The sequence below is a fragment of the Macrosteles quadrilineatus genome, unplaced genomic scaffold, assembly GCF_028750875.1.
Source record: "Macrosteles quadrilineatus isolate MER2022 unplaced genomic scaffold, UCM_ALF_1.0 Scaffold_9__3_contigs__length_116548681, whole genome shotgun sequence".
In the NCBI taxonomy this organism is placed as follows: Eukaryota; Metazoa; Arthropoda; class Insecta; order Hemiptera; family Cicadellidae; genus Macrosteles; species Macrosteles quadrilineatus.
The window spans coordinates 32,563,152-32,579,355 of record NW_026542602.1 but is presented as its reverse complement, the minus strand read 5'-3'; the positions used below and the strand labels follow the sequence as shown (position 1 = coordinate 32,579,355).

General features: G+C 34.7%; 1 protein-coding gene across 1 annotated transcript in view; it reads left to right on the top strand.

Moving 5' to 3' along the window:
- The first annotated feature begins 1,151 nt into the window (after window positions 1–1,151).
- LOC129004224 (neprilysin-4-like) overlaps window positions 1,152–16,204 on the top strand; it is a 31,843-nt gene continuing 16,790 nt past the window's right edge. Inside the window, exons 1-11 of the mRNA XM_054432711.1 lie at window positions 1,152–1,190; window positions 2,047–2,198; window positions 2,555–2,716; window positions 3,333–3,416; window positions 4,424–4,629; window positions 5,925–6,122; window positions 6,657–6,764; window positions 7,011–7,152; window positions 8,691–8,808; window positions 11,316–11,412; window positions 12,057–12,233. Of these exons, the coding sequence (XP_054288686.1) occupies window positions 1,171–1,190; window positions 2,047–2,198; window positions 2,555–2,716; window positions 3,333–3,416; window positions 4,424–4,629; window positions 5,925–6,122; window positions 6,657–6,764; window positions 7,011–7,152; window positions 8,691–8,808; window positions 11,316–11,412; window positions 12,057–12,233 (1,464 nt within the window). The 5' untranslated portion in view covers window positions 1,152–1,170. The remainder of the gene's footprint in view (window positions 1,191–2,046; window positions 2,199–2,554; window positions 2,717–3,332; window positions 3,417–4,423; window positions 4,630–5,924; window positions 6,123–6,656; window positions 6,765–7,010; window positions 7,153–8,690; window positions 8,809–11,315; window positions 11,413–12,056; window positions 12,234–16,204) is intronic.

Sequence of the window (16,204 nt, the reverse complement as noted above, 5' to 3'; positions counted from 1 at the left end):
TAGACAAAGAATTAGAGTAAAGAATTAAGATAAATTTAAATAATTTCAATATAAAAAAACCACACCAAGTCACCAAATACATTGTTGTGCTCCTAACCTGACAATATTTTTTTACTGGAAGGATAAAAAATAAAATTAAAAAAATATATTTATATTTACTAATGTCTTCCGGTATACTACCTTAGGTAGGACTGTTTATTTGTGAGCAATGACCTCCTACAAGTGTATCATATTGGCTTGGATTGAGAGCAAGTTGGCACAGGGTATCATATGACCGTCACATGTAAGGTAAGATAGGTTCTACTGGATTATGCTAGGTTTCCTAACTTAAAGGAACTCTAACAATCCATGAAACATTTCCGTATTGACTAAAAAAATATAAAAAAAATATGCTGCAGAGTGCAGACACAATTAATTGTGCTGTCAGTAACTCGACTCTGAGTTGAAGGTGATTATACGACATGAAGTTTGGATGGAGTTACAATAGAATCACTTTATTATTGAAATTACTGTAAGATACTAGCTAGAACTCTGTATGACTAGGTATCACGTTATGTCTTACATTTAACCTCCAGTTTAAAGTAATTATCTTAAATGGGATTTTTTTATTTTTTATGTAATATTTCCCTTAACCATTTGAATCTTTCCACCATTTTTTTTTATTTGTAAGTTCTTACAACAATATTTAAAATTTTGAATTATTTAATTTATTGCCCATTTTCAGGCTCATTTGGGCATCTTTCAAACATTGTTTATACGTTGTCATTAATTAATAACATTTTTCTCAAATATTCAGTTTAAAGGATAATTAATACCAATTAGAATAGCAGATTTTATATCCCTGGTTTTTTTCCGTTGTCTATTATAATTGTGATTGATGACCAAATAACAAATCTTGCGTTTAATACTCTGTTTACAAAAGGAAAGAACAATCTCTCAGATTATTGCATTAATAATGTAGAAAATTCAGTTGTTAGTAACAAATCCCATTGAGTAAAGTAGTGGTGAGGGGTTTCCACTATCAAGAACAAATCTGCCATGATAACAGTACTTCCTCTGGTGTCAATGTCCTGGAAGATGAGCCAGAATGTCCCAGATGATAAGGATTGATAACAGAGTGGGCCACTGGCATCCTGTTGTCTTCCGTCGTCTGTCATCCCAACAAGCGACATGGGGTACACCTTCCTTTGGTAAGGCTACATGTTATAGGTATGATAGGTAAACTTGTATAAGGTGTTTAGGATTTTTGTGAAGAGAAGCAGACTTACCTAAATGTGGAAGAGTAAAATCTGGTTCAATTGACACAACACTTAGCTGTTTACACAATTAGAATATTTCACTGACAAAATTTTCAACCCGCTTTGAATTGGACAGAGAGTTGTAAGGATTGATCATCCTATTTAAGACTGTTTTATGTCAGTAATATTTAGAGTGCACTAATGTAAATTCTCTCTTTATGGTTTAAGGTCCAAACCAGGCTAGGGTAAAGAAATAAATTGTTGAATTAAATTGTAAAATTGTCTTTCACTTTTGTAGACATTTTTATCTGATAGACTACTTGTGCTAGTAAAAAAAAACACAAAAAAACAAGATAATCAGGAATCCCAAATTGAATGAGAACAGTGTTCTCAGAAGCAGATTTCTGATTTATAATTTTGACTACCGGTAAGAAAGAAAAGACATTGTTTTTGTGTTTACCGGCATTAAATTAATACACAGAAAGAAACAGAAAACACTTATGTTTTATAATTAAAGACTTGAAAGCACAAAATATGTCAAATAACACTTGTAATAACATATTTACACTTATACTGTTTACTCACAAGACGGTAAATACATATAAAAGATGGTAAGTGGTGATCGATTTTGATTGGATACTCCAATCGAAATCGATCACCTTGTGAGTAAACAGTATAAGTGTATATGTATTTTTACAAGTGTTATTTGATGTTTTTTTTTCTTTTTTTTTGCTTTCATGTAATTTAATAACACGTACGATGTTGATAAAGAAGTTATTATTAAATATACATACATAACCTGTTGTAGGCTGGTTGTAGTGATAATGCAACACAGGTTGAGTGAAGCCCGCTTCCTCCACTCTCCGTTCATGTTTCAAGAAGCAGAGTTTCTCTCACAGTTTGACAAGAAAGACGTTCAAGATGTTGACGTTTGCTCCACTGCTGAGTGTTTAGCTGCTGGTGAGTTAATTCATCTTCAATCTGCAGAAGATTTAGTGACCTTGATCTTGCACAGTAATTTCCACTCCAACCTCTGTCATTTTATTGATTTTGTTTGTGATTTTTAATTTACGGTACTAAATGCAAATCTTCTCCTGCTGACATTATTTCTGTAAATTTGTAAGTGAAGTATTAATTTTAATATGTTTTTACTTTTACCATGAAAATTAAACAAAAACGTTTGAAAGTTTCGATCCCCTTGTGGCGTAACCTTAACCTAACATACCATTAAGAATCTTGTTAATCTTCTCCCTTGTGGATGTTAGGATAACAACATTTATTACTTTTCAACTTGATAACAAACAATTTTATTTCAGCCGTTGAACTGAAGGCATCAATGAACCTTTCTGTAGACCCTTGTCAGGACTTTTACCAGTTCTCGTGTGGAGGCTGGGTCAAAGATCATCCAGTTCCGGCCACCGAGTCTCACATCAACCAGTTCAACCTGGTCTCTAAAACTCTCTACTTCCAGCTCAGAGGTAACACAAACATGTTAGCCATACGAGGCTATAGGTAGAGTTTGTAAGCCAATTCCTCAAAAATGGATCAAACTTGGAAGACCGCTTTGGCTGCCAAAGGCATATAAAATGCTACAAAATTTATATAACACACACATTGTATCTCAATTACAATATGAAAGAAGGCAGGCAATTCAACAATTTACTTAGTTAAAAAAATAAATAAAATAGTGAGAGTGGGTATTTGAGCTATTATTATGACCCTAAAAATATGAGCCAGGCAGCTTGTATTAGAATTAATTTTCTACTACTGGAATGTCAAATATTTAGCTTGTCTTAGAAAATCAAATCAATTAAAATCAAAATGTCATTTATTTCGCAAAAAAACAGACACAACATAATATTATGATCCCTGTACAAAAATATTTACAATATTATTTATTTTTCTAGGTTATATTTAATTTTTTATAAAAGCTTTTTAAATCAAGCGAAATTATCCCCACAAAGGATAATTTAATCCTGTGAGTGGGAGAGAGTCGTTATATTATTAGAGATTTTTTTTTTATAAAAAATATGTTTTTTTTTTAAATATGTACAGTAATGCATTTTTTTTGTATTATTTGATGAAATTTTTCAGAAATGCTAGAGTCTCCAAATGAAAAAGAAGATCCTTTGCCAGTTCGGAACTCTAAACAGTTCTATACTGCATGCATGGATACAGGTGAGTCGTTGGAATCGGATGGAAGGACGATATTTTATCAATCTTACAAGTACTCTTATTTGTTCTTTATTACTAATTCAATCATTGTTTTAAACCTTTTCTTTATTATTAATGGAAACACTTGTTTAAATTTTTTGCTCTATTTTTTTTAAAGTTTTTAGTTACCTTTATTGGCTTTTGCTCTATTGGCATCTACATAATGTATTTACTTTTAAAATAGTTTTATCACATGAATGGTGTTTCTCACGTTTTAGTTCAAAAATGACAAATACTTTTAAAGATTGTTCAACACAAATGTTGAAGAGGCTGCCCCAAAGAACACACACATACAGTAAACCAAAGTTGTTCAATGCCGCAACACATTGTTACAACACACAATATTGACGCAAGATTTGTTGAATCGATGGCTCAGTCGATAGCGTGACAACTACAGTTGCAAGACAGCAATGTTCAAGGTTCTTGTCCTGGTGCCGCCTCTTAAATCTATTAGTGCAGTTTTAGTACATTCTTGTTCTGCCTCAGCTCACCCCTTGCTTTGAGTTATGTTCCATAAGGGCCTGTATTTTTTATTTTTTTTATAAAAGAGGTTGGTGGCCTCTTTTGCCCGTTCACATAGACTACAGATCTGTGCGTGGAACGTATCCAGCAAAGCAAGGGGTGAGCTGGTACAGTACGAAGGTGAACTGTACTGATAAAATGTTTGCGGCGGTGACCAGGATCCGAACCCACGACATCGCTGCCTTGGGCCTGAAGTCCGTGACGCTGCCAACTGAGCCACCGACTCACCATGGTGCATCAACATGTTTGCATGGATGTATTAATGTTTGTTTTGTCAATCACATGAGTAGAAGTTGTTCATGGTTAAGATCTGATAGTTGATACATCATTTTCAAATGAGTAAATTAAACGAGACCACTCAAATAGATGCATGTAAAATTATACTGTACTATTCTATCAGTAGTGATCATTTGCTAAATATCTCTGATCTTGGGGTGTGTGTCATGCAGATAAGGTGGAAGCTAGAGGACTGAAGCCACTGTCAGAGCTGCTGAAGCAGTTTGGTGGATGGCCGATGACACAGAAACGTTGGGATCAGAAGTTGTTCAACTGGCAAACAATGTCCTCTGAGGTGATTAGGCGATGGGGGCTCGCTCCTCTTGTTTTCTTTTACGTCGGACCGGACAGGAAAAACTCCAACATCACTGTCATCACGGTTAGTTTTTAATATGATTTTGGTTTTCAGTAGTTCAGTTAAATTAATTTAGTTCTATTTTTTCTTTCATATATTTTTTTAAGTTACTAGTTTATTTTCTATATTTCCCCCCCCCCTCCCTCTCTGATTTACATAGAAATACTAGACCCACACTTTACTAATGAAGTAATGATTCGTAAAGTGATACTTTACTAATGAAGCAAATGATGACTCTCACATTTCATTTGAAAATCGTCTCAGAGATGGGGTAGAGTATCGTAAATACAAATGTGCACAAGTAATTTCGCAAAACTTATAATATTGCGACCCTCTCACAGCAGGTTTAAAGTAGAATATAACTGTACCACTTGGTGGACTGTTCACTGTGTAATAGGTATGATCACACTCATGTGCTTTTTTGTGCGCCAAGCGCATGCATCTTAACACATCTTGACGCAAGTAACGCATGCTTCAAGGCATGTCCGAATCGAGTCGGATGGAGCTCTATTCCATAGCGCTCAGCGTAGGGCAAGATGATCCACCAGCCTTGGATACCTGTGCGTTTTAACTTGCAACTGCTTTGTATTTTTGACAAGTTGTCCGTGTTGTAGTTGTTTGGAGCAACATTAATAATGAAAAAACCTTAGAATTCATGGAAGATTGTAGCTCTCATGTGTGTTTGATGGACATACAGAGTAATAAATAAAAAAATAATTAAGTTAAATTGAAATATATTAAACAAAATAAAATAAAATAAGAAAGTTACGAGTTTTATTGTACTCCATCATCTACATTGTACGCCATGAATTTTTACGTTTTTGATCGTTTCTTAACACTAAATATACCGCACTAATTCCTCCCAATAGAATAGCGTCGTCTTCATCCATCTAGGAAAAACATCCAAAAGCGAGGCATGAGTATGGATAGCTGAAAGGCATGTTGAATTGAAAGTTGAAAGGCACTTTGAAATTAGAAGCGCACGAGTGTGGATTTAGCTAATCACTGTGATGTACCGTGTCTTGTGTATTAAACAATGAATGAAAGAACAATAATTGTCAATTGTGCAATCTAGCTTGATTCCATGGCCAATTTTAGCTTAGTTTCTGAGTAAGACCAGCTGATTTTTCTTTATCCAGTACCATTTATAAAAGGCCCAAGAACAGCTGGGTCCAGTTTTGAACTATAACTTATCTCATGATTGAACCGGAAACACCTTGATTGTTAGGCGAGCACTATAAATACTCAGCTACCCAGCCTGAAATAAAACACATAAGACGATCCGTTCTACATATAGTTAACAACCAACCTGTTTGTAGATTGACCAGCCGTCGCTGGTACTACCACGCTCCATGTTGGTAGACAGTGTTGTTTACAAGAAACAGCTTACTGCCTACGTCCACTGGGTGGCTGGATCGGCCCAGCTGTTGTCTCGTCACACTGGCGAGGACGTCTCTGAAGACATGGCGTATCAGGACGCAGCTAATGTTGTACAGTTTGAAATGGAACTGGCTAAGGTAAGCTCATTACAACAACCGAGTCTCAATAATATTATTTTTGTTTTCAGTAACTTATTGTTCTGTATTAAGGAAAAATAGGAATTTTCAAACATGTTAGTTTTATTTCAAGAAAAACAAATCATGAACCTATGTTATTTAATCTGTTAAAAGGTGTTAAAAATAGTTATTTTACCGACAGCAGGCCATAAAATAAATATGGTGCTTGCTTAACGTGGTTTTGCTTTGTTCAGCATTTTACTTGATCACAGCTAAGATGTATAGCAAGGAATACCTGTATTTTTACTGTCAGGGATTACTAACTGTGTGCATGAATGGTTCTGTAGTAGTTGAGAGCAATTTAAAATCACAAATGATTAATAGATCGGAATAGTTATTTTGTTCAACCATCAAATCACACAATACAATAATACAATACAATATTCTTTATTGTTCATTCGTTAAGAATTTCAATAGTGTCAATCAATGCTTTATATATATCTAAAGCATCTAGTATGTTTAAGCTTAAACTATTAATGAACTGTTTCTGTCAAGTTAACTGCGCCTAACGAGATGCGGAGGGACGGTCGGAGAATGTACAATGACATGACACTGAGACAGTTACAACAATGGACAGATTCTGCCGTCATAGAGAACCCTGTGGTATGTAGAGACAAGCTGCATACAGTAAAGCCAATTTAATCTAGGCCTACACTAATTTTAGAAGGGAGCTCCCATTTTGAAAGTTAGACAGTTAGACATAGTAAATGTAAAATTCCAGTTCTCAGAGGACAGTACAAAACTACTCTGTAATTCTCTAATATGTTTCATTGTTTTAAAACTACTGTACTGTAAACTGCATTTTAATTTAGCAAAATGGTAAACTACTACAGTATGTTCTTGTTTCAGATAGACTGGTTGGCTATGGTGAAGGGAATATTTAATGACACTGATATAAAAATAGAATATTCAGAGAGAATTGTAGTAAGAGAATTAGACTTTCTGTTTAAACTGACACAGCTGATAGAAACTTCTTCTCCAAGGACTGTGGGTAATTTTTCTGTTACACTAACATAATGAATTAATAGAAAGGATTAGGTGTTTGGATATCAAATACAAAACATGTTAACAAAATTATATAGAAAAGATTTTAATTTTAAAATACTAGCTACTTGGGATGTATAAAAAAATAAAATGAAAGCTCAATAGAGCAATGGGGGAATTGCGGCACCATCTTCAAATTGAATGCTTTGAATTTTACGTCTAGTTCCCCGTAGCCTAAGCGAAACTGCTCGAATGATGGAAAGCTGGCTGTTGAATGTATATGAAAATACCAGATAGTTTTTTTTTAGAGTACACCTGAGTCCTGAATACAAACAACCGATTTGAATAAAACTAAGAAGGTAACTGTATTGATTTCTAAATAAAAAACAATCCTATGTGCTATGAAATACTAAGCAGGGTTTCAAGTTCAAGCTGACCAGGAAACTGCAAAACCTGCACACATACTAAAATGTTGATAACCGTTAATAAGTCTGTGAATTTACCTAAATGTTTTATGGTCTTGGAGAATTTGGAATAATCACTAACAGCCTATAGCCGAGCATCTATTAATTAATGATGTTTCTTTTGGTTTCTTTTGTTATATCCGGGATTACGGCGAAAGTCAATCCCAGTGTTGTCAAGATCGCGGCAGACTCAGGGGAGCAATATATGGCTATTTACAGTCATAGAGAATAGAAATACATTTTCCTATTTTAATTCAGTTTCATTTACTAATCCAAACAATTTGGCTGTCCAAACAGGATCAAGCCCAAATTTGGTGTACTCTGTACTGGTAATTGTTTATTAAATTAATAAAACTTTTAAGCCAATATGTGGTGCTGTGTTTATAGTAAAGTTTCAATTAAAGAGTAAAAGCCATCTTAGTATTTTTTGTTTTATTTTCTTATAATGTGTATTTAAACAAGTTAAATATTTAATATTTTTTAAGAAAATAGTGCAAACCCTGTTCGTGTTACTTTGTAATTAATTTCATGATAGAAAACCCCCATAGATCGATGATAGCTGATGATAGTATCCAGGAGCATCTTCAGATTTTTCTACAAATTGATCTTTAAATCTTTGCACTAAATAGTAAACACTTTAACACTTTTACGGAAACTCCAGTCTGACAGGCCCACGGGAATTTTCACAAACGCATATTGGCAACACTGTTTACTTGGGGGATTCCATTCCCTAAATACCTTCCTCCCCTTTTCCTCCCCTACCTGTTGATACATTGTTTGTTCATTTTGCGTGGGTGCCGTGACCTTGACAGGTTGTCTGTTCATAACATGCCCAGCAGTAGTGTATTTTAAAGCAGGGTCTCACAGGCCAAGGGTTTCGGTTTGTGTGTTTCTAACTAAGCAGGGTCCATTATTTTCAAATGGGGTCTCACAGACCAGGGGTTTCGGTTAGCGTCTGCCTGGGTAGGGTTTAAGTATTAGTGTTTAACTTAACAAACAGCTAGGCCTAAACACCCAGTCTTTTATGTAATGGTCTTTTATTGAATGCAATCATTGTTGATTAAATTAAAACCTTTTTCAGCTAACTACATGCACTGGAGATTGGTCAAACTACTGAATCGAGACCTGAACAACAAAATCGCTGAGCTATCTTTTGAGTTTGACAAAGTTTTATCTGGGGCCACAGAAGATTTGCCAAGGTGAAAATATTTTATAATTACACTTAACAGTTTTTATTTAGATGGATTGGTACCCCTGTTGTATAATATTTAATGTCATCAAAATGAGAATAATAATTTCCCTCAGTCAACAAATCATAATAAAAATAAAAAAATTAATTGTGATGATAACCCATATTAAGTTACAGTATTCTCAATGGAATACAATACAATTAGAATACAATTGGAATACAATTAGAAAAACATATTTAACTTGATTATACAAGGGCTGTTCGGAAAGTAACCTCTGGTTTTCTATAAATTAAACACAGAAGTAGAAAAAACATTTTTATTATATACATCTTAAAACTACGTCTTTCCTCTACTTTTCAACATAGTTTCCTTGGACATTCAAACACTTATCTTATCTATGGACTAACTTTGAAATTCCCTCTTCAAAAAAATCACCCGCCAATGCCTTGAGCCATCCTGTGACTGCATCTTTCAGTTCCTCATCATCGTCAAATCGCTGGGAACCAATCCATTTTTCATGTGACTGAAGAGGTGGTAGTCGCTCGGAGCCAGGTCTGGGCTGTATGGAGGATGTGAAAAACATCCCATTTAAACTGGTCCAAAAGGTCCTTGGTTTTCTGGGCAGAATGAGGACGTGCGTTGTCATGCAGAAGGACAACACCAGACAACAGAAGACTGTGGCATTTGTTTTGGATCGCCTGTCTTAGGTTCTTCAGAGTTTCAACGTACAAATCCGCATTGATTGGTGCACTACGTTCCATAAACTCAACCAGCAGCACCCCTTTGGAGTCCCAAAACACAGTTGCCATGAGCTTCTTTTTGGAAAAATCTTGCCGGGCTTTTGTTGGTTTGTGTGGCTATGCCGTATGACCCCACAACTTAGACTGTTGTTTAGTCTCATGATTCACGTATTTGACCCAGGTTTCATCTCCAGTCACAATTCGGTTCACAAAATTTTCTCCTTCCTTATCATATTGAGTCAAAAAGTCCAGAGCCGAGTTCATCCGTTGAGTCTTGTGGTTTTCCAAAAGGATTTTATGACACCCACCGAGCACAAAATTTATGGTACGGTAACCTAACCTGTTAGTCACAACTTCGTACAGAGCAGTCCTGGAAATTTGAGGAAATTCATCCGAAAGCTCTGAGATGGTGAATCATTGCTTAACACAAGCTGTTGCGTTGATTTTCTCAACCAGTTCATTACTGACCACAGATGGACTGCCACTTCTTTCTTCATCATGCACGTTCGTTCGGCCATTTTTAAAAGAGCGAACCCATTCCCGAACAACTCCTTCACTCATAATTTTAAAGTCCATCCACAACACAAAGTTCTCTACAATTAGCTGCTGCCAAATACTGTTTAGCTACGAAAAACCGAATCACAGCACGCACCTCACACTTGGCGGGATTAACAATTGCAGTACTCATTAAGAATAGCGACGGCAAAAAACTAGCACTCGAACGACCCTTACACTACCACGGCTGGACGCCGACTGACCTGCGACACGTGCAGGAGCAAAAATGGCAGCGCTACCTCCTCTATTTTCCGCGCAAGAAGCAAACGGAGGTTATTTTCCGAACTGCCCTCGTATAATTGCTATATCTACCTGACCATACATGGTAAACTGTTCAAAAATTAAGATTCCATTATTTGAGATTTTTAATGCTATTGGCATTTGTTTGAATTTTTTCCAAGGGAATAGTCCAAACTGCAGTTTAAATTGTAAAGAAAACATATTTAACCGTTGGTTAAAAAATAGTTTAATGATTAAATTGCTCAGATGCTTACATGTTTGGTTGCGAAGACACCATTTTCAAAGCTTGCATAGCTCTACAAAAACAGCAGACAGTTTTAAAAAAGGTTTTTAATTCAAGCAGACCTCAAACTTTGAAAACGAAACATATTAGGTATTGAGCAATTTAATGGTTGGACAATTTAACAGAGGTATGAAATAGTTCTTTGTGTAACTAGTGTGCGAAGTGACAATTTGCTGCACATGAGACAAATGCTTACACACAAGCCGCAGGGAGTGTGGAAAGTTTCTGGAGTGCAGCAAAGGCACTTTGGGCTCGTGTTACACATTATATTTTTCCTACAGTTACTATGAAGCATATAAATAATTAGTCTTTCAAACACTATACAACATGTTTTAGGTTAGGTTAAATCCAAGTGTAAAAAAAAGGGAAACGCTGCACCAGCTGATCGCAGTTTTGACCTTTAAGTGTTGCCAACCTATTTTCAAGCTTATACGTATTAATAAAAGCACACTGTTTTGTGTTGTTTCGTTGGAATACTGGAGTGCGGCAAAAAAAAAAAAATTTGTCAAAAGTAAGTAAATGCAGCAGTTAGCTACTTTTGGTGCTATAATCAGTACAAGGAGGCCCCCTTTGTCAGGTAACTGTTCTAACAAAATGGCCCAAGGGACTAAAACATGACTTTTGATAAACATTGTTATGTATTTTCTACAAAAATCCTTTATTCAATCACCCTAACTCCCATTGAACATGTTCAACAGGTGGGAAGAGTGTGTTTTAGCCACCAATAGTCTTTGGAGATATGCAGTCGCCTACAAGTATGTCCAACTGCACTTTGATGATGAGGCCAAACAATCTGTAAGTAAACTTATGCACAGTACACCAATGGATACATGTGTATGCAATGTTAACTTCTTCTTTCATGTTCACGACATGTTAGTCATGCTTTTTCCACTCAATCTCTTTACCAGTCTTCAACTTCCCTGATCTCTTAATTCCTAACTGTAGATGGGATACTCCCAGCTATGGATTAACATACGCAGTACTATACTGATAATAAGACCAATTCGTAAATTACAAAGCAAAATGTGGTTAGGATTCCACTATAAACTGTAGGTCCCTTCCCTTAGTTGCCATTGGTTGTATGTGCTATTAACACGCTGTGTGCGGCCATTCCCGATCGGGTATGGTTAATTAAAAGTCCTGTCTAAGGACCTTAAGTCGGCCTTAGTCAGTAATAAGACTACAAGATAGCGCCACTCATCTTCATTCATACCTGGCTTAAAATATCTACCTTCGTATGGTCGCCATTTCAGAGATAAAGCATTAAGGATTAAGGTATATCCCACACCTTGTTTTTCTCATAACAGCCCATAAATCCTCATTCCTTCAACTCATTCATATGTGATGCAATATTGAATGAACAAATAAAAATGGTATTCTTTCCCATTGTCTTCACTGACCATTATCTATGGTAAAGCAAGTTGTTAACCTTTCTGCAGGCACTGGAGATGGTAGGCAACTTGCGAGCTGGCCTGTTGGAGCAACTAGACAATGTCAGCTGGATGGATGAAGATACTAGAGTTGCAGCCAAAACCAAGGTTCGACAAATGACACAGTTCATTGGCTACCCTCACTGGTTCAGCAATCAGACTTACCTCGAGCAGTATTACAATGAGGTAAACAAACACATTAACCAATGCCATCAACATTATCATTGTTTAGCTATTGTAATGACAGCAAATCTAGAGTTTTCTGTTGCTGGTTTGACCAGAATCATTGTGCAACTACCCAAAGAAAAAAACGGGTTTCAACAGCTGTCAATTTTGACTCGGTTGTCTGTTATAGTTAGGGTTTGTGGCATTGTATTTTACTATCAAAGACCTTTAATTTGATATGCATTGCATATCAATCTATGCTTAGGCTTACCTTAAAAAGTGTCGTCTAACTCCTAGCAGGGTTCCCCCTGAGGAGGTAGCGTATCACTGAATAATGTTTTAAAATTATTTTTTATGTCCACTGACTTTGTTCCAAGTTGGTATCTCTATCTTTATTATTTTTAGCGAATTTCCCTATAGGGAAGTAGCTATTACCGTAGGTCTCATGGTAAGACTTAGGCCCGGGACCGATCTACTTTTTCATTTTAATGTCCCCAGAGGCCAAAAACACCATTCGTTCAAATTTTTATATATGTATATATATATATATATATATAGGTATATATATATATAGATTTATATATATATGTGTCCGTGAACACGATAACTTGAGTAATTTTTATCCGATTTTGATGAAATTTGGTTTGAAGGTGTAAGGCGGGATAAACTTGAATGAGTTCGCGATCCAGCTAGATCGGACCATGGGAACAGGGTTTTATGGGGGGTTTTATTGGGTAAAAATTGGTTTTTCTCACTTTTTACCCTCAAAACACAAAATTTCCCAATTTTTCTCTGAACCTTCCTAAAGAGCTTAAAAAAACAAACAATTCAGTATATCAAAGTGTTTTTGTACGGTTATTGGTTACGGAGAAAACTAAAAAAATTGTAAATTTAAAATTCCCATGTTATTCTTATGGAGAATATTGTAAAATGTTGTAGTTTGCTTGTTTATGGATATATTTTGATCAAACTTGGCCAATTTATTTATTTTATAGTAAGCTATCAATATTTTACTAAAAACACACTACTTTATTAGTTTCCTTGTAGCAGCAAACCTAGGTACTCGTTAAACCTAATGTTATTTAAATAGATCAATTGAAAATCAATTCGGCCAAATGGAAATTCGCTTAGACGGCAGGTTTGCTGCGGCGGGGGTATTTTAAATATTTAGCTGCCATCCCGGGACTTGCGATAAAAATTAAAAACATTTTAAAAATAATAAAACTACAAATTTTTTTCTTTTTGTTACTTTTTACTATAATCGTTAATTTTAAAAAGACTGGGGATAACTAATCTTGTTTGAATTTTATCGTAGATCATTTTTGTAAATTAATTCTGCGCTAAGCTTGATAGTTATTCAGGGTGTCTACTACATTTTGGATAAAAAATTCATGGACAATTCCCGTACATTTAAGGACCTTTGTCGGTGTGATTACAGAATAATATTCCTGATTTGTCAAACTGTATTAATCTTGTTCTTCGTAGTTGTTCCAGAGAGAAAAGTAAATAATAATAGACAAGAATTAAATTTCAAAATAGAAACTTATTGAAGTAAACAAACATATACTTTAGGTACAGCTTTTATAGTGTAACAGAAAAACGCAATCATTGTCTCCTGCAAGAGCGACAAAATCCCAAATATCTCCATCGGTCACGGAAACATAATCACATAGCTTATCTGATGAAGGCGGATTAATTTGGCATTGTTCGCCCTGGCACAACGTTAGGTTCTCGACTACTTTTGGAAAAAAAATCTTTAATGCATAATGAATATATTGTAACTTGGTTCTAGGTACAAATCGGTATGGTAAGCGGCTACCAGTAAGCACAGAGTAAGATTATTGCCTTTTCATCTGCAAAGTTAATATCGACACATAGCAATCATTACTTTATCTTAGGCTCAATTACATTTTCTTAGTATATTTTACAGCACTTTCAAAGAATCAAAATACCCAGGCCTAGGCCTAATTATTTAGGAGGGCCTATATAAACTGAGAAACAAACTAGGAGGTTATACAGCAAAGTCACTACAATAAGATAATAAGATAGTTAATAATAGTTAATAAGATTTAGATTGCTTAAAGCATACAACTCAATAAATAAATATGGGAAATAAAAAACATTGAAACCTGACTGCCAACAATGTAAAAAGATACAGAAAATGCTATGACATCATTTGAAACCAAGTAGGCCTACGTAGTGATAAAAATTTAATGCAAACAACGATGCTTTTGGTTTTGTCAATTGAAAGATAAAATATCCATAAAAAAATGGTTTAATTTAGTAAAACCTAACCAAAAACTAACAATATAATTGGAATATCATCTGTACTGTGATAAACAAAACATTGCAATTTTTTCACTCTAAATTATTTTAAGAAATTTGTTAATTATCAGTTAGTTATTAGCTCTATAGTATATTTATTTTACTAAACATAATATTCCTAAATTTGAATCATGTAAATTACTTTATCTTTAAGAAGAATATGGATAAAAATGAAAGAAATATTTTATCCTAACCTATAAACAGAAGTAACCAAGAATGATTCCTGCACAATATTTTACAATCTTCAAGGTTGAAAAAGATGGAAACTGCTTATTTCGTGCTGTAAGTGTATTCTTATTTGGCAATCAGAATAGCTTTACTAAATTACGAAATGAAACTGTTAGATATTTAGATCAACACTGGGAATCAGCTAAAATGTTTATATTAGATGAATTTGGATCCTCAGAAAAAGATGAATATATAAAATTGATGGGAGAAAATGGCACTTTTGCAACGTCTGTGGAATGTTTTGCTTTGGCCCAACTATATCAAGTTAGTTTTCACATTTACCTACAACCCATACAACCACAAAAATGCACAAGAACAATGGCTATGAGACAACCTCCCATTGTAATTTCCTCTCAAAATGACAAACAGATATCAGTACCAGTGGTAAATTTATTATTGTCTGGTAATCCAACTTCAGGACACTTTGATATACTTTTAGCAAAATCCAAAGCATGGGCCATAAAAGAGGATAACGTTAATATCATAGAAGATTTGACAGATGATCTATATAGGTGTACTGAATGCAATACAAGTTTCAAAAATAATAATAGGCTCCAACAACACTTTAAGAAAAAACACTCATCAATAACAAACTATGATCCTAACAAGTCTTCTAATAGAAAATCATTTGACAAACATCCTCTTGATGTCTTAATAAAATCTTTTGGAAATGACCAACCACAAGCCCAAAATCATAAATCATCTGAATGGAATGATAGATGGGAAAAGATTATTTCACTGAAAAGGATGCAATATGAGTTACCAAATGGATCAATAGGAAACAACTTTATTCAAATACTTGCAGATGAAATATTACTGTTGGCAAAAGGAAAAGAGATATCTGAGAGAGTGATTTGTTTTATAGCAATTATCCTTCAAAGAGACAAAATGATTAAAAAAGCTAAGGATATAAGAAGATTAATTGAAAGAAGACTAGATGAATGGCAGAATAATCAATTTGACAAACTCATCAATGAGGCCATTCGATGTGATAAATCTTTAAAGAAAACAAAATATGATCTTGACTCTGACGAATATGAACAGTTAAAAGACTCTTATTTTAATAAATTAGTTCAAAAAGGTAAAATAAAGGAAGCCTCAAGACAGATAAATAAAAAGAATATAGGTGGTTTACTTAATCCAGAAGAAACTATTGATAATACCTCGTACACTGTTTATGATGTATTGAAAGAAAAACACCCAAATGCTATAATTCCTGACATTAATTTGCTTAAATTACCAGATGGCATGGACCAAATTCCAAAGCTTGAAAATGCAGAAATAACAGCAGAACATGTAGAAAAGATAGCAAGAAAACTTCATGGTAGTGGAGGTCCAGGAGGAAGTTCATCCGAAAATTGGACAGATTTCTTATTGCGTCATGGACAAAAGAGTACTTATTTAAGAACAGCCATAGCCACCTTGGCGATGAAATTAAA